We start from the raw sequence: 27,309 nt of genomic DNA on the forward strand, positions 1-27,309 counted from the left end.
TGTCATTGGCTTTTTGTTGTTGTTGTTGTTTTGTTTTCTTTTGTTGCTTGGTTTTGCTCTGTCTTGGTTTTGTGCATGTTATTATCTCCACAGGTCTGTCTAAAAAAGATAAGCTGGATGAACAATCTGGAGTAGAAAATAACGGGACCAACAGTTCCAGGGGGACATGGGAGAGGGGGAGGTGGGGGGAAAGAAGTGGTTTTAACAAACCCAGGGACAAGGGAACAACAAATGATCCAAATTGGTGGTGAGGAGGGTGTAGGAGGCCTGGTAGGGCATGATCAAGGGTAATGTAACCAAGAGGAATTACTGAAACCCAAATGAAGGCTGAGCATGATAGTGGGACAAGAGGAAAGTCAAAGGAAATAGAGGAAAGAACTAGGAGGCAAAGAGCAATTATAGAGGTCTAAATAAAGGCATGTACATATGTAAATACATGTATATATTAGGGTGGGGAAATATATCTATGTGCATATAATTATAGGTTTAGTATTAAGGTAGCAGATGTACTTTGTACTCCCTCAAGTACTCCCTCAATGCAAGAATACTTTGTTCTATTAAACTGACATTCCATAATGCTCACCTTCCCTACACGATCACTGAAGACAAAGCAGGTGCATAAGCAAATGTGATAAAGAAAGCTGATGGAGCCTGGCTATCAAAAGATACAGCATCTAGGGTCTTAAAGACTTGAAGGTAAGCAGGCGGCCAGCTAGCTCAGAAGCAACAAAGCCCACATGGAAGAATCACACCAGCCTGTGTGATCACGACTTGCCACAGGATGTTACCAGGAATCACAAAATAAATAATCATATCATTGTGTGCTCTCCTCCCAGATACTATCGCTGAAGAAAAATGGGTGCATAAGAAAACGTGGTGAAGAAAGCTGATGGTGCCTGGCTATCAAAAGGTATAGTGTCTGGGGTCTTAAAGGATTTAAGGTAAACAAGTGGCCATCTAGCTCGGAAGCAACAAATCCCACGTGTAAGAAGCACAGCAGCCTTGGTCATGAGGTGTCAAAGGCTTGAGGTATCAGGCATTAAAGAAAAAAAATCATATTGTCAATGAGGAGGATTGTGGGGTGGAGACCCAAAGCCCATCTGTAAGCAACTGGACATCCCCTTACAGAAGGGTCGCGGGATGAGATGATCCAGTCAGGGTACAGTGTAGCAACAATGAAACATACAATTTTCCTCTAGTTCTTAAATGCTTCTTTCCCCACCCATTATCATGATCCCAATTCAACCTTACAAATAGACCAGAGGATATACACTGGTACAGATAGGAACTGGAAACACAAGAAATCCAGGACAGATGATCCTTTTAGGACCAGTGGTGAGAGTCGCTATACCGGGAGGGTGGAGGGAGGGTGGGGTAGAGAGGGAGAACTGACTATAAGGATCTATATATAACCTCCCCCCTGGGGGACGGGCAACAGAAAATTAGGTGAAGGGAGACATCAGACAGTGTAAGATATGACAAAATACTACTTTATAAATTATCAAGGGTTCATGAAGGAGGGGGGAGTATGGAGGGTGGGGAAAAATGAGGCGCTGATGCCAGAGGCTTATGTGGAGAGCAAATGCTTTGAGAATGATGATGGTAACAAATGTACAAATGTGCTTTATACAATTGATTTATATATGGATTGTGATAAGAGTTGTATGAGCTCCCAATAAAATGATTTTAAAAATGTTAAAATATGAGGTCACAATGAATAGCTCAGGAAGTATCTTCATTAAACATATATGTAATATGACAGAAATACTATTGACATTTTTATATGATCAGGAGAAGAGACAAAGAAATAACCAAGAAATTACATTAATGGAAAACTAGCAAGATGGCATGAACAAAAGGTTGTTTAATCATTTTCATGGGTCAAAATCCTGATTGTATTTTTTAAATAATGCACTTAATATTTTTTAAATATTAATTTTCCTTCAACTTGGGAAACAAAATTTTACTCAGAAATATTTGATTTGGCGATTCTACCCCTACCTGGTCATGTCATCTTTGCTAAGTCAAATAATTATGTTTCAAACTTCCCTTATTTACAGTATATGAAGACTATGGTTAGTCCTTTCTAAAAAATATTATTTTATGTTTACCAAATAAGTAGGTCTGATTTACATGGCCAGCTTAAACATGTATTTTATAAATTATCTCTCGGAATTGTCAGGATAACTCTGAGTCAGTGGAGTACTGTACTTATTTTTACTTATCTCCAAAATTAAGAAACTTTCAAAGCAATGTATTTTTCCAAAACCTCCAGGTAATTGGTAGAGCTCATAAAACATAAAAAAGTGGTGAAGAAAGCTGATGGTGCCCAGCTACCAAAGGATATAGCATCTGGGGTCTTAAAAGCTTGAAGGTAAACAAGTGGCCATCTAGCTAAGAAGCAACAAAGCCCACATGGAAGAACACATCAGCCTGTGTGATCACAAGGTGCCAAAGGGATCAGTTATCTGGCGTCAAAAAACAAAAAATCATATCATTGTGTGCTCACTTCCATGCTATGATTGCTGAAGACAAATGGGTGCATAAGCAAATGTGGCGAAGAAAGCTGATGGTGCCCTGCTATCAAAAGGTATAGCATCTGGGGTCTTAAAGGCTTTAAGGTAAACAATCGGCCATCTAGCTCAGAAGCAATAAAGCCCACATGGAAGAAGCACACCAGCCAGTGCAATCATGAGGTGTCAAAGGGATCAGGTATAAGGCATCATCACAACAAAAAAAGCTTACCATAGTGAATGATGGGGGTAGTGCAGAGTGGAGACCCAAAGCCCATTTGTAGACCACTGGAGATCCCCTTGCAGAGGGGTCTCGGGGAGGAGATGAGCCAGTCAGGGTACGATGTAACAACGATGAAAAATACAACTTTCCTCTAGTTCCTAAATGTTTCCTCCCTGCTCCCACTATCATGACACGAATTCTACCTTGCAAGTCTGGCTAGACCAGAGGATGTACACTGGTACAGATAGGAACTGGAAACACAGGGAATCCAGGGCAGATGATCCCTTCAGGACCAGTGGTGTGAGTGGCGATACTGGGAGGGTAGAGGATGCGTGGAAAGAGGGAACTGATTACAAGGATCTATATGTGACCTCCCTGTGGGATGGACAACAGAAAAAGTGGGTGAAGGGAGACGTCGGACAAGGCAAGATATGACAAAATAATATTTATAAATTATCAAGGGTTCATGAGGGAGGGGAGCGGGGAGGGAGGGGAAAAATGAGGACCTGATGCTGGGGGCTTAAGTGGAGAGCAAATGTTTTGAGAATGATGAGGGCAATGAATGTACAAATGCGCTTTACACAATTAATGTATGTATGGATTGTGATAAGAGTCGTATGAGCCCCTAATAAAACGATTAAAAAAAACAAAACATAAAAAAGTGGAAAGAATACGCTCCAGGTGAGAATGATGGGGAGAAAAAAAAAACAGGACCTAAGAAGTCATTGACTAGCGAATAAGTTAGGTATGAGATCAGAGCCCCTAAACATTTGAAGGATGCAATTTGCATATAAGGAAGAAAAGATGGTAGTTGGTACTAAAGCAACAAAACAAATGAAATAAAATTTCTTAAAAGGCATTTTGAATGTCTAAGAAAATCATTCATAAAACACGGGTCATTAAGTAGCATATCAATTACCCAAGGGAAGCACTAAAACTCTAAATGAGTCATTAAAAACTCTTCAGAGTAAAATAATATTTCTTCAAGTCACATATATACATATATTTGTATGCATACATATATATGTGTATATATTATATATATCCCATTACATGTAAACTGTAGCAGTATTAGAGAGTTCAGTTTAAACCAATACATCAGATTTTATTCTCCCAGGCAGATAAGATCCTTATTTTTCCATTTTAAATCACATTATATTGGCAACTGGCTAAAAGGCAATAAACTCCCTTAGATGACGCCTCATTGCTGGCAGCATTTCCAGAAATGAGATGTGTCAGGGAATGTGCTTTGCAACAGGTCAGGCTCTGCTCCCACTCTGGTGAGCCCAGTGGAACACACTGCACAGAAGGGAAATGTCTAGCCATTTGGACAGACCTTGTAAAAGAAAGCATCAAGAGAAATCCTTCAAATAGGAAACAATGGACTTATCTCTAACCCTTCTTCCATCTGTTAGAACGACTGAAATGTATTCTACTTAAAGATAAAGCAATGTTTATCCACAGCAGCACTTACTGAACTGGTATCCGTTTAACAGCATCCATACAAATAACAGTAATATCAGGTGCAGTCCAGTTGATTCCAATTCAAAGCAACCCATTTGTGGGTGCAGAGTTGAACTGCTCCATAGGGTTTCCGAATCTGGTTGCCACACCTGCCTTCGGACATGTTCTGAATGGGTTTGAAGTTCCAACCTTTAGGTTAGTTGTTGAGTGCTTATCCATGTGCACCACGAAGGGGTTCCAGTAAGAATAATAATATTAACAGCCCTTGGTTATTCTTAAGATTCTTAAATACACTCCTTGGAAAATAGGGCACTCATTTTTGGAATTTCAACTACTCTCAGTGTTTTATTAATTGGACTTTGTCGCTGTGAGGCTAATACTTTTTTAATAGTAGCTCCATAAAGAACATTATCCCAACTAACATATATCAAAACTCAGATTTTATGTTTTCTTCTTAGAATCATAATTTTCTTTCTTAAGAATTCTACAAGGCAAAGCATGATTCAAAAATGCCTATAGAAATTAATTTAAAATTACAGAGTATAAGTACATAATTAAATGAAGTCAAAGAATTTCAAAGTTTTTTGCCCCCAAAAGTTTGTAATTAGTTAATACTGCACTGTAGTTTGACCCTTCTATTTTACATTTGAGAGTGTAGTGGATCTTTTATAACAGTACATGTAAAGATGATATTTTGAAGATATTCTAAGTATCTAAGTACTCTTCAAAGAAGAAGTTGCAGCCATTTTCTTTCATACAAAAGAAAGAATTTGGGTCCATTTATTCTTGTTGAAGCATTGACTTTGTTTTCATGTTTATCTGATTTATAAAATGTACCCAGAACAGTATATGAAAGTACTTTTAAAAGAATGTAACTTACTGTAAATATTAGCATTATTTAACTAACATCTCCTTTCACAATAGGGAACAAATGAACACAACAATACAAGATAATGAGAAAGGCTTACTATACATATGCATGCCCCACAAATTCACTGCCAGCAAGTCAATTCTGATGCATAGCAACTCTATAGGGCAGAAGATAACTGCTCTTGTGGCTTCAGAGGCTGTGGGCTTTTATGGGAGTAGAAAGCATCTTTCTCTTGAGGATGAGCTGAGTTCTAAACTGCTGACCTTGCGTTCATCTGCCCCCCTCTGAACCTCTTAGGCCATCAAGTCAATCTGACTCATATTTCACGAATCTCATCACCAAACTTTCCTGTTCAAAAACCCATGATAGCTTCTTCTTTAGTTATTATTATGTAATTTTCCTAATAACCTTATGTTCTGGAAGTACAGGCTATTTAAGATCTTCTTCCAATACCTATTTAAAGAGAACGCTTATATAATATCCTCTCCAATTACATCTACAATTATTTTTTTCCTGAAAAATGGAATTGGCTAGAAACACTGTATGGATCCAGCTAGCATTACTGAGAAGCTCTGATTGAGGATTCCATAGAGGAATCCTGCTGAAAGGGGGAGAGGTACAGAAGAGATTTTCAAATTCTATGGACCTCAGACGTCCTGGAGCCATGAAGAGTGGAGGAATTCCCGGAACTGTTGTCATGAGATAATCTTAAATTTTAAACCAAAGCTATACCCTGAAGTCATCTTAAAATCAAACAATATTTTAGCTTAACAACATTTTTCACAAGCCTGTCTTGAACAGGCTTTTAAGTCCTATAATTTTAGTAACTGTGTCCATGGGGTCAGAGTGGCAGCTTCAACTCAAAAGACTGGATATGAACCTTGAGGGGCATGGGCCCTCCCACATGGTTCACCATTGCGTATTCATGGTCTGACAGGCGTCCATCTAGAGGTTGCTTCACCTCAAGGTGAATAGGTGCTCAATAACTGCCACTATTATTGTATTTGCCACTCCTCAATAGAAATGTTTATAATTTTGCTCAAGACTCCCACCAATTCACAAATTATGCGTCTATGGACTGCATTTCCTCAACCCAACATACAAAAAGCTCCAGAGAAATTGAGTTTTTGGTTGGATTACTACTAAGGTTCCTTTTATATTCCTGTCATTGAACTGCTAACCAAACAGGTTAGCAGGTCAAACCCACCTGCCATTCCAGGTGAGAAATGTAAAGGCTTTTTGCTCCCTGAAAGACAGCATCAGAAACCCTACACAGATTCATCAAGCATCATAATTAATTTAGTGGCAGAGGGCATTGTTTTAATCTTTCATGCAATTAGGTGACAGAGAGATTAAAAAATGACAAATGTGCCTGTTGCTTCTCTCAACTGTTTCTGGGTCTCATACCATTCTATTCTGTGTTCTGCTGAAGAATGAAGAAGATGAGGAAGAAGAAATATGCTTCTTCAAAGCTGGAAAGTAGCCTTTTACATTTTACCAACACTGTGAATACCAAGTCAGGAAAAACATCGTGGGAAGATCTAATGAAAAGTTCCGTTCATAAAAGACAGAATGTTTTTACTTGGAACACAGGAAGTCACTGAGGACTGCTCAGAATATCTTATTTGGGTAACATTTCAAACATATTTTTAAGATAAGACAACTTCAGTTAACCTGAATTTAGACAGCATGCAATAACAGGACTGAAAATGCTAGATCATCGCTTAACTGTGTAGCTTAAAGCAAAAAATTAAGAACACAGCCTGACCTCAATTTGAGCATGTTGAGCTGAAAATTGAAGAAACCTGCCTTTTTTTTTCTCAGAAAGGATTACTATGAAGGAACGTCATCCTCTATTTCACAGACTATAAAAAATCGTATCTACATGAAGAAAATAAGGCATTCACATTTTTAAATTTTTGTATTTAAAATATGAAAATAAAAAATGGCAGACAGTGAAGTTCTTTTGAAAATAGGTTACTGGGTAAAAATAAAGCCATTCAAAAACAGAAAGAACATAATTAATGTAAAACATTTTTGGAGCTGATAATGCTAATCTAAAAAAATATATACACACACTCATATAGAGAGTAGATCATTTCCCCTCTACATTCTCTAAATAGTGCTGCCAAATGCGGAACGATTACAGCCATTCCTGGGTAAAAGCTGAATCGGGCGTGTGAGTCAGACAGTAAACCCTGAGAGCAGAAGTAAGAACCGGAATCAGTGCTGAATGCTCATGAGCACACATGGACACCCAGCGCCTACAGTGCAAACCTTCTGCAGCGACTAAGCAGGGTGGCTCTCTCCCATCTTACACTGACCCCTGTTATTTATGTATTCTTAGAGACTATTTTCAGGCCACAGATTCAGATTTTACCTGCATCTACATGTTGAGGTATACAACAGCCGGTACTATATGCTACTAGAAATAACACTGAAAAATAATGACATGCGTTCTTCCATTTAAATGAAAAGAGTTCCAGAATTTATAAAAAAGGTTCTAAATTATAATATGAATCTAATTTAGTAAAGGATAATTTCCTGGCAGTAAAATAAGAAAGACTAAGACACTGTTCCCCAATCCCATCTCGCTGAAACAGTCTAATGCTCTTTTCTGAGGTTCACAACAGGAATGCATCATAACAAGGGCTCTTCTCAGTCTTATGCATATATTTTGGGTACTAGATTTTAAAGAAATACATCTCATATTAGCAACAACACAATCAAGAGCATACGCCAAGAATAAACTCGCTCACTGCTATCAAGTTGACTCTAAGCCATAATGGCTCTATAGTGGAGTAGAACTGTCCCTATGGGTTTCCAAAACTATAAATATGTGTGTTAGTCTGGGTACTTTAGAGAAACAAATCCACAGAAAGTCATGTATAAGAGAGAGTTTTATATAAAGGTGAAGTGCACATCAAGAAAACATCCCAACCCAGTGTTGCCCAAGCCCTCAAGTCCAACATTAACCCATTAACCCATATGTCCAACACCAATCCACAAAGTCCTCCTCCATTTCTCAAAACAGACACAACGATACCGACTGCAGGAGGAAAGGCAAATCAGTGAAAGTGTAAACATCTCAGCACTGGCAGGGGTCTCCCCACAGCTGCTCCAGCACCCAGGGCTGCTTCGGGGTAGGTCCATGTGGCCTCTCCTTGGGGATGTCTTACAGGAAGTCAGCCTTGCCAGCTGAAGCAGGGAACTGCTAAGGCAGCTACACCCTGGTACAACCATCACAAAACAAGAGACCAGAGAACTCCAAAGGCGAGGCTCACTGAGCCATTTATCCCTCTGCCGTTCAATTAACCCCACATGTGCTTATCACCCAGGTTGGCACGATAAACTAATTAACTCAATCTGTATGGGAGTAGAAAGCCTCATCTCAAAAACAGCACTACTGTTTTTAACTGCTGGCCTTGTGGTTAGCGACTCAATATTTAACCCACTATACCACCAGGGATCCTTGCACCCAAGTATAAGTCCAATTTGAATTTGATTTCCTCTTTTCTCCCTACCCCAGTCTATCGGCTTCCTCAGTATTCTGATTGTGCTTAGGAACCATCCTAATTAATGGCAAGGAGGGTGCAGGATGCCTGGTAGGGCTTGATCAAAGGCAATGTAACCTAGAGGAATTACTGAAACTCGAATGAAGGCCGAACATGCTAGAGGGATAAGAGGAAAATAAAAGAAAATAGAGGAAAGAACTAGGAGGCAAAGGACACTTGTAGAGGTCTAAATACAGGCATGTACATATGTAAATATATTTATATGTAATGATGTGGAAATAGATTTATGTACATATATTTACATGTTAAGTATTAAGGTAGCAGACAGACATTGAGCCTCTACTCAAATACTCTCTCAATATAAGAACACTTTGTTCTAATAAACTGGCATTCTGTGATACTCACCTTTCCGAAACGATTGCTGAAGACAAAATGTGTGAATAAGCAAATGTGGAGAAGAAAGCTGATGGTGCCCGGGTATCAAAAGATACAGCATCTGGGGTCTTAAAGACTTGAAGATAAGCAAGCAGCCATCTAGCTGAGAAGCAAGAAAGTTCACATGGAAGAAGCACACCAGCCTGTGAGATCTTGAGGTGTTGATGGGATCAGGCATCAAAGACCCAGTAGAAATAATCATATCCTGTGAATGAGGAGGAGTGTGGAGTGGAGACCCAAAGCCCATCTGTAGACAGTTGGACATCCCCTTACAGAAGGGTCACAAGGCAGAAATGAGCCAGTCAGGGTGCAGTATAGTACCAATAAACATAAAACTTTCCTCTAGTTCTTTAATGCTTCCTCTTCCCACCCCCCACTATCATGATCCCAATTCTACCTTACAAATCTGGCTAGACCAGAACATGTACACGGGTACAGATAAGAGTGGGAACCACAGGGAATCCAAGACAGATAAACCCCTCAGGACTAAAATGAGAGTAGCGATACCTGGAAGGGAAGGGAAGGGTGAGGTGAGAAAGAGGGAACTGATCACAATGATCTACATATAGCCCCCTCCCAGGGGTATGGACAACAGAAAAGTGGGTGAAGGGACATTGGTCAGTGTAAGACATGAAAAAATAATGGTAATTTATAAATTATAAAGGGTTCATGAGGGAGGGAAGGAGGGGAGAAAAGGAGGAGCTGATACCAAGGGTTCAAGTAGAAAGAAAATGTTTTGAAAATGGTGATGGCAACAAATGTACAAATGTGCTTGACACAGTGGATAGATGTATGGATTGTGATAAGAACTGTACTAGCCCCCAATAAAATGATTTTTAAAAAGATTCCATAGTTTATAAAGCAATCTCATTATTTTATCACATTCAGCAAACATTTATTTACAACATCGAGAACAATAGCAGCAATGATTTTACATTCAGGGAAGAGATGAGCCAGTCAGGGTGGAGGCTAACACCCATGAAACACACAGCTTTCCTCTAGCTCTTTGGTGCTTCCTTCCCCCCACTATCATGACCTCAGTTCTACCTTACAAATCGGATTAGACCAGAGCATGCACACTGCAACAGATAAGAGCCCACCACACAGGGAATCCATGATAGATAAACCCTTCAGGGCCAACAAGGAGAGTAGACATACCAGGAGGATTAGGGGAGGGTTGGGGGAGACAGGGGGACTAGATCACAAGGATCAAACTAGAACCCCCTCCTAGGGGGCTGAATAGTGGAAAATTGGGAGAGAGCGATAGAGGACGATGTAAGATATGGAAAAAACATCTGACTTATCAAGGGTTCGTGAAGAAGGGGGGTGGGGGGGGGAGGGGGAAGAAATGGGGAGCTGATATCAGGGGCTTAAGTGGAAAGAGAATGCTTTGAAAATGATGATGATAGCATATGTGTAAATGTGCTTGACATATTGAATTGTGGATTGTGATAATACGGATTATGTAATATGTAATAAATATGGATTGTGATAAGATATGTAAGAGCACCCAATAAGAGTATTTAAAAAAAAAAAAAACACCAAAAAAATTAGTTCAAAGGTCCTATTTGTGAGCTGAATACAGGTTTATAATGATCTTAAGGTGTTTTTTGTTTGTTTGTTCCCAGACAGAAAGCCTGGAGATAACAAAAGAAATAACTAATCTAAGTTAGGCAAAGCAAATTAGGTATTATCTCCATTTATCAAGAGAAACTCTCTGAATCTCAGATCTTAACCAACTCTTGTCATTGCTCTCTGCAAAATTTCTTCTAGAAAACAAAGCCTTCAAAGGATGTAACTTTAATGATACTCATTATCAAATTATTTTTTTAATGTTCTTTTAAATTTGGCTGTAAGCATAAAGATGTCCTGTCCTATGAACCAGTAAATGACTGCACACAGTGATCTGACTTAATGCATGTGTAGCAATTTCAATGAACAGAATCCTCTCCCACAGTGAGTGGCACTAACCTCCTTGTTTGGCATTTCTAATACATCTTCACACAATGTTCCACAATAGCTATCACATCCTGTTCTTGGTTATGGTGATGAATAGCACTGCATTTTAATTCATGCTCCTGATTTCACTGCTTTCTACCCACATTAATCTGTATTTGGCTACATTGATCAGCACACTCTGAATCAACACAAAGCTTCATCTCTGAAGAGTTCAGGACTTTAAAGAGCTATAGTCTTTCATTTTTTACCATATGCCATTACAGTAGCTTGAGTGAAGATACGCTGAGTAGTTAATAAATACTAGCGACTTTTTCTACTTGTTGAATACAGCAGTTTGCAAGTTTTAATATTATCATTAAAAATAACATAGGTGTCACATACATATATAGGTATGGTAGTGGATAGTTCTAGCAACATATTTATAAATGCGGTGTGTATATTTATACATATAGAGAGCACAGGGACAGTGCCGTTATTGAAACTGTTTAAACATCACAAATGAATCACTGCACTGGAAGGCCTAGGATCAGAGTCTCGGCGACAGTTGGTAAAACACAGTTTATAAAGATAATTTTATAATTCAGTCTAGTGACTAACGTCTGGGGTCTTAAAACCATCCTACTGTTTTGGGATACTGTTTTATGGTACAAGGGAAACCCTATTCCCGAAATTAATTTATGGGCAACTTTTATGAAGACTTGAAGATTCTCCTTAAATTGAATTTGACATTTGGGGTCTCCTTTGAAGCATCAGAGAGGCTCCCTGGTGGCATAGTAGTAATGCACTGGGCTGCTAACTTCAAGGTCAGGAGTTTGAAACCACCAAGAGCTCTAAGGTAGTAGTTTATTGTGCCAACCTGGCAGATAAACACATGTGGGGTTAATTGAAGGGTGGAGGGATGCTCGGTGAGCCTCGCTTTTGGAGTTCTCTGGTCTCTTGCTTTCTGATGGTCAGACCAGGGTGCAGCTGCCTTAGCCAGTTCCCTGCTTTAGCTCACTTTCTGCAAGACATCCCCAAGGAGAAGCCACATGGGCCTACCCCGATGCAGCCCTGGGTGCTGGAGCAGCCGTGTGGAGACCCCTGTCAGCACAGAGATGCTTACATGCTCACTGATTCGGCTTTCCTCCTGCAGTCGGTGTCATTACGTGTTTTTTGTGAGATTAGTGCCAGACATATGGATTAATGGGTTAATGTTAGACTTGTGGGCTTGGGCAGCACTGGGTTGGGATATTTTCTTGATGTGCACTTATCCTTTATATAAAACTCTCTCTTATACATGAGTTTCTGTGGATTTTTTTCTCTAAAGTACCTAGACTAATCCATTATGGTACCTTGGGAGTGGGGTACTGGAGAAACAAATCATAAGATGGAAAGTAGATGTTTGTTTGACCTCTCCCTCATGGAAGTTTTTCTTCTTTGTCTAGCCAGAGGTCAGATAAAGCCACAAACTCTATGAGAGAAATACAGGGTTTTCTATTCCCATTAAGCATAACAGTCACAGAAACTCACAGGAGCAATTTTATCCTGTTCTACAGGGTCGCTATGAGTGGGCATCAATGTGATGGCAGCGAGTTTGGTTGTCTGGTTCTGTACTCTCAAGCAGTACCCTGAACAACCACCTGCAAAAGAAAAATGAACTAAAACAAGGACTCAGCTGGACAATTAAAGCTAAGGGATCAATGACCCCTGTGATCCATTAAAAACAAAAACAGCAACCTCAAAACTCACTGTCATTGAGTCGGGGCGGACTCACAAGGACTCTCTAGGACCAAGTAGGGCTCCCCTGTGAGTTTCCAAGACTGCAACTCATCATGGAAGTAGACAGCCCATCCTTTCTCCCGCAGAGCTACTTGTGGTTTCAATCTGCTGACCTTTCTGAACGCAGCCCAATGTGAAAAACCAGATACCCACAACCTCCTCTAAGTCCAGAACTCAATGGCTCTTCATTAACACTCCCAATCCCTCTGACCAAGATCACAGTAGGAAGTCCTAGTTAGCATGGGTAAAAGAGTAGAACAAAATTTAAATAAAAAACAAAACAAAAAGTAGATCAGAATAACTGGCCAGCAGGAGACTAGGGGAGGCCTTGGAAACTGTTGCCCTGAGAGGTCCCTCTAAATTGAATCCAAGGACACTCCAGGAGACAACCTTGCAGCTTTGACTGAAATTATTGTAAAACATGCGACTATAAGACTAGCAATAACCCCCATGAGGAATGTGCTCCTTAGAACCATCAGCTCTGTGAAACCAAAGGGCACCCTATGCTAAGGTGACCAGACTCCGCTTTTGGTGGGACAGTCCTGATTTTTAACAATTTTTCCCACGTCCCGCAGCATTTTTTAAAAGTCCCGATTTTTGGAAAGAATGCATGACAAGCTAGGGTATACGGTTTTTGGCTGCCATGTGGCTATTTTGCCAGGATATGAGTTTTATCAACGGTGTACCGCTTTATCAATGTTAAAATCTGGTCACCTTACCCTATACCTCAAACTAGGGAAAACAGGGAGTGACAGGGAAACTGTTTGTGCAGAAACAGGGAATTCAGGGGAGAAATGGGGAGAATGCTGACACATTGCTGCTACTGCAACTAATGTCAACAAACAATGCTCCTGAGCTATTGTTGAAAAACTACTTTGCTCCGTAAACTTTCACCTAAAGCATGATACAATGTGTATACTGAATATGTGCTTGCGGAAAAGGAAAACTAACTTGTCATGGTTTATATGTTGTTAAAAATAAACAGAAATGTCAAAAGATGGATGAATAAACGAGTGCATATGAAAAGCAAAACAAATGTCCCCTGAATGTTTGATAGCAATGCAAATACTTTGGACAACACCCCCAGTCATTTTCCTATTGTAAATCTAGAACAACCAGAGATCATTTTTTAGGATCCTAATGCAGGTAGTCCTAGGAGCTTCCTTGAAAAATACTGAAAAAGAATTTATGATTTTCTAGGTTGTGTAGTTGCTGGCCACTGGCTGTTTGCCATCACGTCAATCCTGGCTCATCGCAGAGAAGAACTGCTCTCTCGGGTTCCAAGGCTATATCTCTGTAAGGGAGGAGAGCGCATTCGTCCTTCTCCTGCCTAAAGATTGATGGGTTTGAACTGCAGCTCTTATGATTAGCAGCCGAGCACATAACCCACCAGGGCTCTCTCCACTGGACTGGACAACATTCGAATCAAAACTGCTTCCACTCAATTATAGCTCCCCAGTTTTCCACTGAACAATTAACTAGGATCTCCTTATGGATAGTCTCTGTTAGCTCAGCCTTGGCCAACACTGTGACAAATACAGTGCAAACTAGCTCATCCCTGGCTTTTAGTCCTACCACCCTACAGCTCAGTAAATGGAAAACTTCTATTGCATTAATTAATCAATTATGTTAAGGGTTATATTCATTAAAGTTTATTAAAGAAGAGGAATAATAAAAGACAAAGGAAATAAAATATGTGCAAATGTCTTTGTGAATTTGACACATGTTGACAAAGTTGGAGTGAGTAACGTTAAGTTTCTGATAATGGCCATAGATAAGTCCAGTCCACTATCAATAAAAGCAAAGCTTTCAATTAAATTAAAACAAGAATTTAAGAAGGTTGTTCTAATATCCTCAGCACCCCAGTGTGTTTGAGACACTCCTAATTTCAGTATTAAAAGCCCTATGTCCAAGGAAATATTTCAGTCAAAGGATGTTTTAGTCAAACCAAGATGTTTTCATGCTTCAATATTTGTACTAATCTGTACTATGTTCTACACTTACTTATCAAAGAGATTAGGGAAAGAACCTCTAGGACAGCAGTTCTCAAACTGTGGGTTGCGACCCCTTTGGGGGGATCAAACGACCCTTTCACAGGAGTCACCCAATTCATAACAGTAAAAGAATTAGAGTTATGAAGCAGCAACGAAAATAATTTTATGGTTGGGCGTCACCACAACCTGAGGACTGGGTTAAAGAGTCACAGCATTAGGAAGGTGGAGAACCACTGCTCTAGGAGATGGATTGACACAGCGGCTGCACAGTCGGCTCAAAGATAGGTCAGAGTTGAGGATGGTGCAGCCCCTGGCAGGGATTCCTTCGGTTGCGCATCGGGCTGCACATAATGTTGGAACACAACAGCATGGATGGTCTCTTGCCATGCCCAATATACGTTATTAACTTTCATTACTTAAGGTCATACACTTTCAGAGATGCCAGCAATTACTTTAAAAGGTAATGGCAGGATGAGAAATAGGGAAGTTAGAAAGGTAAAACTGTCCTAACTAGAACTCCTGGCTATGACAGGTGTGAGGAGTTTCCAGTCCAATTAGCCAGTGCCTGCCATGCGGATGGATGAATATGATTCCCAGGGGTTAGGACAACATTATCGCACTTAGGGTAACGGTAATGCAGGACAACTGCCGCCATTGTCGGGTCACTGTTGTAATTGCTTTCTGACTGACCGTTAAAGAAGAATGAATTATTGTAATTGATAAAGCTAACTATTATAAAATCATTAAGAGAGTAATATAGAGACACATCTCCATTATTCACAGGTTGAGCTTCCACTCTTCATTAGAAAATGTAAAACTCTTTTTCACTAGTGAAGAAAGGGTGAGTCGTTTGTTAATGCTGTTTTATTTCCAATTCTCTATTTGTTGTTGTTGTTGTTTCCTTCAGTGTCGTGGTCTCTATCTAGCCATGAAACTTTAATGGGAAGAATCTTGGGTCCTGTGTCTCCATTTCTGTTTAATTACAAACAAAGCTTTGAAACAGGAGGCTTTTGGTTGTTTGTTTTTTCCATTGTTTTCCACAGCCACCTAGCTGTGTGAGCCAGGCAGTTTCATGCAGGACCCAATTACCTCTGATCTGGTCTATCTCAGATGGCAGCCCGCCTCAACCCACCCCCCCACCTACAGCCAGAAGAATCTCTGAATCATGCAAATCTAATCAAGGCGTTCTCCTGAGTAAAATCCTTCACTGGCTTTATTGCTGAGAGAATTAGGTTGCAACCATTGGCCTGTAGTAATTGGAGACTCATATCCAGCCAATCCCCCTCCCCTTTCTCTGCATTCTAACAATACCAGTATATTTATTACTCCCTAAGGATTACAAAAGGAATCCTCAGGAACTACACTTGCTGTGTCTCTGGCCAGAATGCCAACATGCTCTTACCCTCCTGATGAGTACCAGCTTCATTCATGCCATCTCCTCTAAGGGGGCCTACTCAGATACCTTAAGCATCCAGAGATAGTATACAGTTTGGCTGTAGCTGTATTGTGATATACCTCTATTTGAATGCATCTTATCAGTACTCAATTTAGCTCAGTTTCTTCCTCACTCTGGACTGTGGCACTCTGGCTTCGTTACCCTTGTGCTCATATGAAGGTAAAAAGCTGTTGTAGCTACACACTAGCTGGTAACCACAAGGTCTGTGGTTTGATCCCACCAGCCACTCTGAGGGAGAAAGATATGGCTTTCTATCCCTTTAACAACTTTGTCCTGGAAAACCCACAGGGGCAGATTTACCCTGTCCAATAGGGCCTTACGGCTCAGAATTGAAACTGAATAGCTATAAGACACCCCCCTTGATCAGTATTAGACGGATAAAGTTCATTGTAGATGCTGTGAAGCACATATGAGACAAATGTGACTAAAATAATAAGAAAAAGTTTTGACCATTGTAATTATGCTAAAAAGACTAACTGCCAGGGATATTCTAAACCAAATGAAAGCAATGACTGTCCCGTTGATTTTAATTCCCAGCAACCCTACAGAACACAGCAAAACAGCCCAGTGGGATTTTCTAGGCTGTCAGATTTACAGCTTCTGAAGACTGCCACATTTTGCTCCCATCATGAAGGTCCTGGGTTAAAACTGCTAACCTTTCTGTTAGCAGCCCAGCACTTTGTGTCTTCAGGACTCCTATTGGGAATATAAATATGCACAATAATGAATCAATTATACAAGCAACAGAGGCATAAACTACTTGCAAATAAAATAAGTAATATTAAGCAAATATTCATGAAATAAAACTCCTATACAAATGATACCAAACACATTAGTAATCAAAGAGCACAAAATAAAGTTACACTGGGAAAAGATGAAAACAAAAATATTACTGCGTAGAAGTATATGAGGATATTTTAATGTTCATACTCCAAAATAATGGATTCCTTCTTTTTGTATAAAACTTGTGGAATGTTCATTAAAGCAAGCACATTGATATCCTCCTCCAAAAACAGGAAAGTTGGTGTTAAATAAAACTGAGTTGCATAGGTATTTGCCTTATTGAAAAATAAATGACTAAAGACATTAACCCAGGAGATTAGTAATACAAATTAAGAGATATATAAATTAGCATATAATAAAGCCATTAAATTGTAAATGTAGTACTAACAATTGGCTATGTAATAAAACTATTTACAGGTTGGCATGAGCAACATATTAAAATATATGTCTGAATGACAGCCACTTAAAATGTTAATTATTACTATTTTAACAGTATTGTAATGAAAATGAAAAAGAAAATGCTAAATTTTTCATATTGGTGCTTTATGTATTTATAGAATTATAAAGTTTTACAAAATTATATAAACCATATGATAGTTCTTGCATAGCACTACCTTATTTTAAGGGAGGTATGTGTGAATCCAACATTAAGAAGAGGAAAGGGGGAAGGAGGAGGGAGAATGGGGGTGGGGAGAAACTGAGATGATGACAGGGGGGAACAGGGCACAAACCCACCCAAGGGGAGAGTATTGGTTGTGTCTCCACAGAATTGGAGTGTGCATACAGACTCCACCACAGCACGCCAAGCCGGAGGGCAACGGAACACGTGGAAGACTGCATGAAAAGGCTGGACTACAGGGCCAGCCCCAACCAGAGCCAGCCTGACCCCCACCTGGAAGTGTGTGCTGCAGAGAAGGACACTAGCCCTTCTGGTGGGGGAAAGGAACCAACCTGACCAGACCCAGAGGGAAGCAAACCAAGAAGGACAAAGAGAAAGGGGCAGCCGGCCTAGACTCCATATAGGCACATCCCAGAGGACGAGATCGCTACATGGAGCTGCTAAGGCACAAAGAGGACTGCGGGACTACCAAAAACTGAAGACAGGTTGTCCCCTAACTGGAGCATACGGAGACAGGGGACAATAATGGGGACACAGAGCAGGGAGACAGTGTGGGAATGGAACATAACCGATCAGCAATTGGAGTAAAGCCAAGCCACGGAGCCCCTGAGAAGCCCCAAGAATGGACTTTGGGCAAGGAGGGGCAGTCCCTGGATCTCCCTCAAGACCAGGGGGAGAGTCCCATGGGGAACAGCAAACAGACCTGGACCTCACTAGGGTCTTTATTCTTTTTTTTTCTCTCGTCTTTTTTTCTTCTCTTTTCTTTCTTCAACCATATATTTTCTTATGGTTCGGACTAGGACATGGATGGGTTGCCTAATTATATGGGTTGGACCATGGGGGAGAAGCTAGGGAAGAAGGCAATGGGGCCAATGGTCCCTGAAGGTAGAGTGGGAAGAAGGAGGTGGGTGGAAGGGTGTGGTGAGCGGATGGTGTCACCGACAGGAGAACAACGAGGGAAGTGGAACCATCATCTAGGAGAGGGTAGAGAGCCTGTGAGTATCAGAGCAACACCATGCTAGTGGACAGGAAGCACTAAGTGGTGGAAAAAGGAGGAAAATGACAGCGGGGCAGGAGGAGGCAAAAGGAAACAGAGGCAAGCTCTAGGAAGCAAAGGCACAGATAAGGAGACTAACAGAGGTGTGCATTTATGCAAATACATGAATCCATTACAATAGTGGTATTGGCTTATGCACATATATTTATAAGGTAATACACTGAAACTGCAAACGAACCTTGGGTCTGGGCTCATACCTTCCCGCAATACAACACATTGTTCTAACAAATTGGCATTCTGTGATGCACACACACACACAACACACACACACAATCGCTGAAGACAAAATGGGTGCATAAGCAGATGTGGGGAAGACAGAGGATGGTTGCCGGCTATTACAAGATACAGTCTCTGGGGTCTTAAAGGCTTGAAATTAAACAAGTGGCCATCGAATAGTGAAGCAACAAGCCCACATGGAAGAAGCACACCAGCCAGTGCAATCGTGAGGTGTCATTGAACCTGGGCAAGGAGCATCAGAAGATTCAAAACAAAAAGTAAACAAACAAACAAAAATGCATTGGTGAGAATGGATGGGGTTGGAACAGAGACCCAAAGCCCATCCATGGACAATGGAGCATCCCCCCACAGAGGGGTCGCAGGGAGGTGAGTCAATCAGGGTGCAGTAGAACATTAATGGGCCACGCAATATACCTCTGTTTCATGGAGGCCTCCTCAACCCCCACCCCCACCACCAACTATCACGACCTCAGTGCCGCCCTCTAATCGAGACTAGACGGGAGCATGTACATAGGTGTAGGCAAGAGATAAAACTCAAAACACATGGACCCCAGGAGCAGGAATGGGAACAGTGATACCAAAAGGGTAGGGGGAAGTGGGGGAGAGGGGAAGAGGAAGGGGAGCACCGATTGCAATAATAGCACATAACCACACACCCCCAGTCAGGGGGAAGAACAACTGAAACCAGAGGGGAAGGGAGCTGGCGGTCGGAGTGAGATTTGAAAATAATTAACAATCTACAGTCTATCAGGGGGCCACGAGGGTTGGGGGTGGTGGGAAGGAGGGAGGGAAAAAAGAAGAATCCCAAGGGCTCAATGGAAAGTAATTGTCTAGAAAAGAACGATTGAATATATGGACGAATATGTCAGATACAATTATGTCGGGTTTGTAACAAGAGTTGTAAGAACCCCCAATAAAATGATTTAAAATAAAATAAAATGATCTGTTAAAGGTAAAGGTATGGACTGGAGCATCTTGGGGAGATTTAGCAAATAGGTAGTTCTTGTGCAATAGAAGCGAACGCAGGAATGCTAACTGAGACAGTGAAGCAGCATGATCACAGACAAAGGAAGTACGGGTGAACAGTACAGTAAGAAGGAAGAGACAAATACATTTTGACATGGCAGTCATTAGGGATGTGTGCACCCAGGTACACCATGAAAGTTGTGTTCTAAGCATAGTTAATGGGTAGTCATGTGCAATCTGCAGGTAAGCAGAGATTCCAGATGTACTATCTGCCCTTCTGCAACAATGTCGGGGCTTTAGATGTACTATTACGTAGAGTCCATGGCATGTAGCACGAGTAGCATCATGTCAGCTTAGAGAGGGGCAGGGGAACTGAGAGACAACGCTGAGAGCTGCAGCAACTGCTTATGCTCATCTCGTGATATTTGCTCTTCCCAAGACAATGGTTTGGAGTGTAATTGGAGCCTACACAGCCCTTCTTAGAAATAAAACTGTGAGTTACACAGGCATCTGTAACATCCTTTTTATGCTCCCAAACCCTTGTGCCTTAAATTGTTTCCATATTGCTTATCACTTTCAAACTTTGCAGATAATACACCTTCTCATTTTGTTCATTGTCTATTTTCAACATAAAAATAAGGTCCCACAAGGACACACTTTCACTTTTAAGTGAGTTGGGGATAAAATAACTATACATAAAAGAGATTAAGTTTTGAATGAGGAAGAGGTCATTTGAGGGTACGATGGTGGATTGGTATTTGCATGTTGACTTTGAGTTGAAATATCCATCCAATTGGAAACATGCCTCATGAAGTAAGAGCGAATGCAAGACTTGGGTGAAGCTTCATAGTGAAGGAATGTTTGGTTTGTGAGGACTTTGGGGATTCCCCGGAAAGGTAATGGAGCAAGTGGAGAGAAGAAGCAAACCTTCATAGGAGAGAGGAGGCATCAGAAGGGACAGTGATATAGGACAGGAGAATTGGTTAGAAAAAATAAAGGAGACAAAGAAAAGAGAAAGAAAGAGTATAGTGTCTTTGTATCAAAGGAAGACATTTCAGCATATAAAAGGACAAATATAAGTAATGGGAGTTTGTATGATTTTCTTTATGAAAAATCTGAAAGTAAATAGGAGAGGATCCAACAGATATTAGTTGGTAACTATTGGACAATGAGCGATAGAAGTGGAAAGCAATGTATGGGAAATATGACTAGTTATAAAGGACAAATAAGAACACTTTCACACAGATTCCGGGGATGAGAAAGAGAAAATAGATATGAGGAAACTATAAAGAGAATAAGGAAAAGTATAAAAATTCAAGTGTCACATTCTTTTTGATAGAATACGTGGAGAGATGATAAGCCAAGAAAGGGATAGGACAGCTGGTACTGGGGGCATGGAAAGTGAGAAAAGGTCTAAAATAGATCCCTGGGGAGCGAGCCTAGGAGTACAAAAAAGACAATTAAAAAGCTGCCAACTAGCAGCAGAGACCAGATTGAAGTTTGAAAGCATCGAGTTCTAATGAGCCAAATCTGCACTGCTTTGTTTGCCTCTAGCAGCGCTCTCTCTCCTGGGAGAAGAAGCGAAGAGAGCAAAAGTTAGAGGTAACGTGTGTTCAGGAATTTGCTGTTTGAGCAGCGATGGAAAGGTTAATGAGGAGCAATGCCTTTGCTCCTAGTCAGTTAGTTAGCAGACAGGTAAAAGTCCCAGAGGCTGAGACTTCGAATGCATCCTCACTGCAGAAACAACCATGACTGTGGGGAGAGTACCAACTGTGAGTCCTGAACTGAAACTTTCAAGAAAATTAGAAAGCATCTAATTTCTCACTTGCCTCCCCACCTCCTGCTGAGACTACAGGAATGGGAAGAATCATCTAAATGAGAGGAGAACACTTTTACCAGAGGACTGCTGTGAAGTTGAGGACGATGAATTAGCAATGGAATTGGGAGTGTGAAGTCAGGTAGAGGATGGTGCTGTGAGGAGGTGCTTTTGACTCACAGTGACCCTATGTATATACAACAAAATGAAGCCCCGCCCTTTCCAGGAGTGCTATGTTTATCACGTTGTTGCTGCCAATGTCAATCTACCTCATTGAGAGACTACCTCTTCATCATTAACCCTCTGTTTCCCAAGCACTGGGGCCTTCTCTGGGGCCTGGACCCTCCTGATAGCATGTGCGAAACACATGACACCACGTCTTTCTCTTCTCCCTCCCAAGGAACATTCTGAAGTTTTCTGTCTTCCAAGACGGTTTTGTTTGTTCTTTCGATGGCCCATGATATATTCAATATTCCGCATCAACACTGTAGTTCAAAGGCATACATTCTTTTTAGTTCTTATTCACTGTCCAGCCTTCAGAAGCCTAGGACAGCATTGAAAAATACAATAGCTTAGGTAAGGTTCACCTACTCCTGGAAATAACTTCTTTGCTATTTAACACTTTTAAAAGGGTTTGTTTGTTTTGCCCTAGATTAGCCCAGTGTGAAAAGTGGTTTGTTTTACTCACTGCTGCTTGCGGGGGTGTTAATTGTAGGTTTGAGGAAAAGAGGATCCTTGACAAGTTCTATCTTTTCTTTCTTTCTTCCTTTCTCTCTCTTTCTCTTTCTTTCTTTCTTCTTTTGTGATGAGTTCTATCTTTTCTCTGTTTATCATGACGTTGCCAATTGGTCCAGTTGTGAGTATTGTCATTTTTCTCTTGTTTAAAAGTGTGTTCTATACTGAAGGTTGTAGCTTTGATTGTCATCAGTCACTGCTTTGAAGTCCTCTACACTTTCAGAAAACCAGATGTGCATCTGCATATTGTATATCAACAATGAGTCTCTCTCCAATCCTGGGGCCAGGTTCTTTGTCATTTAGTTTAGCTTCTCAGGTTGTTTACTTAGCATGGAATAAGGATGGTGAAAGAAAACCAGCCAGGCACACCCCTTTCCTGATTTTAAAAGACATGGTAGCCCTTTCTTCTGTTTGAAGAACTGACCTTTGATCTTTACGTAAGTTCCCTATAAGCAAAATGAAATGTTCTGAAAATACCATTCTTTATGATGCTATCCATAATTTGGTATGCCATACACAATTAAGTGCTTGCATAGTCAATGGAAGACAGGCAATCATCATTATTATTTTTTTTTATTAAATCATTTTATCGGGGGCTCTTACAGCTCTTATCACAATCCATATATACATCCATTGTGTCAAGCACATTTGTACATTTGTTGCCCTCATCATTCTCAAAACATTTGCTTTCTACTTGAGCCCTTGATATCAGCTCCTCCTTTTTTCCACTCCCTGCCCACTTTCCCCTCCCTCATGAGTCCTTGATAATTTAGAAATTATTACTATTTTGTCATATCTTACACTGTCCCACATGTCCCTTCATCTACTTTTCTGTTGCCCATCCCCCAAGGATGGGGTTATATGTAGATCCTTGTAATCAGGTCCCCCTTTCTACCACACCTTCCCTCCAGCCTCCCGGCATCACCACTCTCACCACTGATCCTGAAGGGATCATCTGTCATGGATTCCCTGTGTTTCCAGTTGCTATCTGTACCAGTGTACATCCTCTGGTCTAGCCAGATTTGTAAGGTAGAATTGGGATCAGGATAGTCGGGGGCTGGGGGGAGGAAGCATTTAAGAGCTAGAGGAAAGTTGTGTGTTTCATTGTTGCTACCCTGCACCCTGACTGGCTCATCTCCTCCCGGCTACCCTTCTGTAAGGGGGTGTCCAGTTGCCTACAGATGGGCTTTGGGTTTCTACTCTGCATTCACCCTCATTTACAATGATATGATTTTTTGTTCTTTGATGCCTGATACCTGATCCCTTCGATACCTCGTGGTCACACAGTCTGGTGTGCTTCTTCCATGTGGATTTTGTTGCTTCCCTACTAGATGGCTCCTTGTTTACCTTCAAGCCTTTAAGACCCCAGACACTATCTCTTTTGATAGCCGGGCACCATCAGTTTTCTTCACCACACTGGCTTATGCACACATTTGTCTTCAGCGATCGTGTCAGGAAGGTGTGCATCATGGGATGCCAGTTTAATAGAAGAAAGTGTTCTTGCATTGAGTAAGTACTTGAGTGCAGGTCCAATGTCCATCTGCTGCCTTAATGCTAAACCTATAAATATATGCACGTAGATCTATTTCCCCACCATCCTATATAAATATATTTACATATGTACATGCCTATATTTAGGCCTCTATAAAAGGCAATCATCTTTCAGTGTTCTCTATTTGACCCAAGATCCATCTGACCATACATAATAATTTCCCTAAACTCATATCCTCCTGAATCTCTTTTACATGTCTACCATTTCCCTGTCAGTGTATCGCTGCAAGCTTTTTGGAATTCACTTTAGTATAATTTCACTTGTATATATTACGTATACATTCTTTGATATGTTCTGTGTTCTGTTGGATCTTTCTTTGGAATGAGCACAATCCACACTTCTAATGGCTTGACTAGGTAAGGGGCTTCCAAATTTTCTGTCATAAACATGTGACGACTTCCTGTGCTGTCTCTGTTTATTGAAACATCTCAATTAATATTCTTTCCATTTCCGGATCCATAGTTTTTGGTAATGCCTTCAATCCAATGTGGTTTTCCATCAGTTCTTGATCATATTGTTACAAAGACTGTGTTTCCTTACATCTCTTATTTTGATGCTTCCTGTGTCATCCATTATTCGATCCATCCATTATTCGATCCACTATTGCAATTTGAGACTTGACTTTTCTTCAGTTGGTTCAGCTTTAGGAATACCAAGAGTGTTCTTCCTTCTTGATTTTCTAACTCCAAGTCTTTACACATTTCAGTGTAATTCTTTGCTTTGTCTACCTGAGTTTCCTCTTTAAATAATCGGTTCACTACTTTCCCCAACAGTTTTAGTGGCACATAATTTACATACCATACAATTCAATAGTCAATCATTCAATTATATCAAGGAGAAATGTACAATCACTACCACATCAATTGTAAAACATCCCCCCCCCCATGGTTAAATCGCCTTTAAAATGAGTTTTGCAATCACAATTAGTTCTAGTGCTCTCTCCCCTTTCCTGCCTTCATTATTTACTCCCCAAATTCCCTTTCCCTGCCTATCACCACCTCCCACCCCTGCATCCCCTATAAGCCCTTGTGATAGTTATTCTCTTCATGCAGCCTCTCCTCCTGTGCCCCACCACTGGAAGACCCAACAGAAAACAATGAAAAACAGTCACACTAAGGTGGTATTTTTATTTCTTTTTTTTTTTTTTTCCTTTCACTCACTGTGGTAGTCACCAAATCTCGTGTCAATTTAAGGATTAAGAGTGTAGGGGTGGAGTCTAGGCTATCAATCAGATCATAGCCAATGAGGCCTCGGTGTGGTCATGGCCTTCTCCTGAGAATTCTGGGAAATCTGGTACTTCCTTCTTGGAGGCAGGAGACACCTCTCTCTGCCACTCCCTGGGAGACATTGCAACTGACACGACTGACTTGGTCCAAGACGTCCCTGAGGAGGTGCCGCATGGACCTACCCTGATGCAGCCCTTGAAACTGGAGTGGCCACATGGAGACCACTGCAACACTGAGATGTTTCCAATGCCACTGGACCCACGGACTTTCTACTCACTGGCCTGTGATCTTCTACATTCAGCGTCATTGCATGTGTTTCATGAATCTGAAGAGGGACTCACGATTGCTATCAGACATATGGGCTAATATTAGACTAATGGACTTGAACTGGACTGGGCTGGGCCGCTTTCTCAATATTCAATTGCTCTTGTATATAAAGCTCTTTCTTATACACATATGAGTGTCCATGGATTTGTTTCTCTAGCCTACACAGGCTCGCTCGCTCACTCACTCACTCACTCACTCACTCACTCGTTCACTATCATTGAGTGGATTTTGACTCATAGCAATCCTACAGGACAGGGTAGGACTGGCCCTGCAGATTTCTAAGATTGTAACTCGTTACTAGAGTAGAATTCATATCTTCCTTCTCACTTTAGGTACTCCATAAATATGCTCATGAGCAACGTTAAGTATTTCTTCTGACATACATTTCGTTTTTTAAAAAAATCTTTATTTAATTTTTTTAAATATATGTATCACATCATTCCATAGTTCAATAGTGGGAAGCAGAATTGTACAACAGCTACCACCATTTCCAAGCATCATTTTTCTGCATGGACTCCTGTCCGTCATCTGCTCTGAGGAAGTAAACCTCTCTGAGTCAAACTTTGAGTGTCTTCCACGCTGGGGGGCTCCTCCACCCTCTGGCACGCTATCAGAATATATCCCACTGAGATTCATGCTAATTTTAATGGGCAGAACAGGGAGTTTCACGAATGCAAAAAGTTGTCACTGCCTAGCATCTCATGAATTTCAAAAATAATATACTCACTAATTATTTAATAAGTTATACCTATTCCACTAGAAAACAGTATTTTTATTATTATGCATATGAGTATGACTCAAAAAGTATTAGTAATAGAATTTGAGTTCATTTAGGAACTGTCTTATTCCAAACAAAACATGATTAAATATATCTCTGCTGCCAGTGGATGTATAAAATTGTCTGAAGGATTTTTTTCCCTTCCAGCACCACAGTGCACATGCTCATTATTTGAGGGTGGAAGGGCTTTCCTATGAGAATTTCATGAGGAAAGCGTAGCCTTCTACCCTATTGCACGGATCTACCCTCTTCATGTTTCTTTTTATTCCCACATACAAAGGATATTGAAAAGAAGCACAATCGGAATCCCTTGAGGTTTTCAAACATTGTTTTCATGTGGTGTAAATCAAAGGGTGTAGAACACTGCAGGGAAGTGTTGGAGATAAGGACACACCACCTAGAGACGTGATAGGCTGCAATGGACAATATGTTAAAACCCAATAGCTTCACATTTTGATAATTTTGCTTAATAAAAGCTTTTGTAATCTCAAAGCATTTTTTACTTACTCTTACATCTGTGGATTTATGTGTATGTGTTATTTATATATGCTTATGTGTGTGTATAAATAAATATATGGACTTATAAAAGGCCACGGAAATATTCTTTGTTCCATTTTTTCTTTCAGAAACTTGTTGAAGATCCCTCATTTATGTCTAAAGTACCATCTTTTTTAAACATTCAGGCTGCCTTTGCTTTTTAAGCAAATCCCAATCACTTCGTGTTTTCACTCTCCCTGTTACTCATTCTGCTCCTACCACCTCTGCCTCCATCACTGTACTGGCATGACTCAAGCTCATTCCCAACTCATGGCCCTTGCATCTGCTGTTTCCCAGCCCTACTATGCTCCTGCTCTCTCTCCCTAGTCCTGGCTCCACCATTCTCTTGGCCCTTTGGGCTCCTGAAATACCAGGTCGCAAATAACTCATCCTTGACAATCCACCTCAAGTAACTTGGCATGCACTTTTTATCATAACTTATTGTTTACTTTTTGATTCTCATGGCATATCACCTGATAACATCTTGC

The 27,309-nt window shown here is 40.7% G+C and overlaps 1 protein-coding gene across 6 annotated transcripts in view; it reads right to left on the minus strand.

Moving 5' to 3' along the window:
- KCNJ3 (potassium inwardly rectifying channel subfamily J member 3) overlaps positions 1-27,309 on the minus strand; it is a 160,333-nt gene that overhangs the window by 116,932 nt on the left and 16,092 nt on the right. Inside the window, exons 3-4 of one of the 6 annotated variants that reach the window (XM_045298788.1) lie at positions 16,845-16,884; positions 15,579-15,704 (exon numbers count right to left, since the gene is read on the minus strand). The exons of the other annotated variants lie outside the window; for them this stretch is intronic. Of the exons in view, the coding sequence (XP_045154723.1) occupies positions 15,611-15,704; positions 16,845-16,884 (134 nt within the window). The 3' untranslated portion in view covers positions 15,579-15,610. Of the gene's footprint in view, positions 1-15,578; positions 15,705-16,844; positions 16,885-27,309 lie in introns of those variants that run through there. 6 annotated transcript variants of the gene reach the window in all.

Source organism: Echinops telfairi, unplaced genomic scaffold, assembly GCF_000313985.2.
Source record: "Echinops telfairi isolate 266 unplaced genomic scaffold, ASM31398v2 ScPeMD7_4;HRSCAF=17, whole genome shotgun sequence".
Classification (NCBI taxonomy): Eukaryota; Metazoa; Chordata; class Mammalia; order Afrosoricida; family Tenrecidae; genus Echinops; species Echinops telfairi.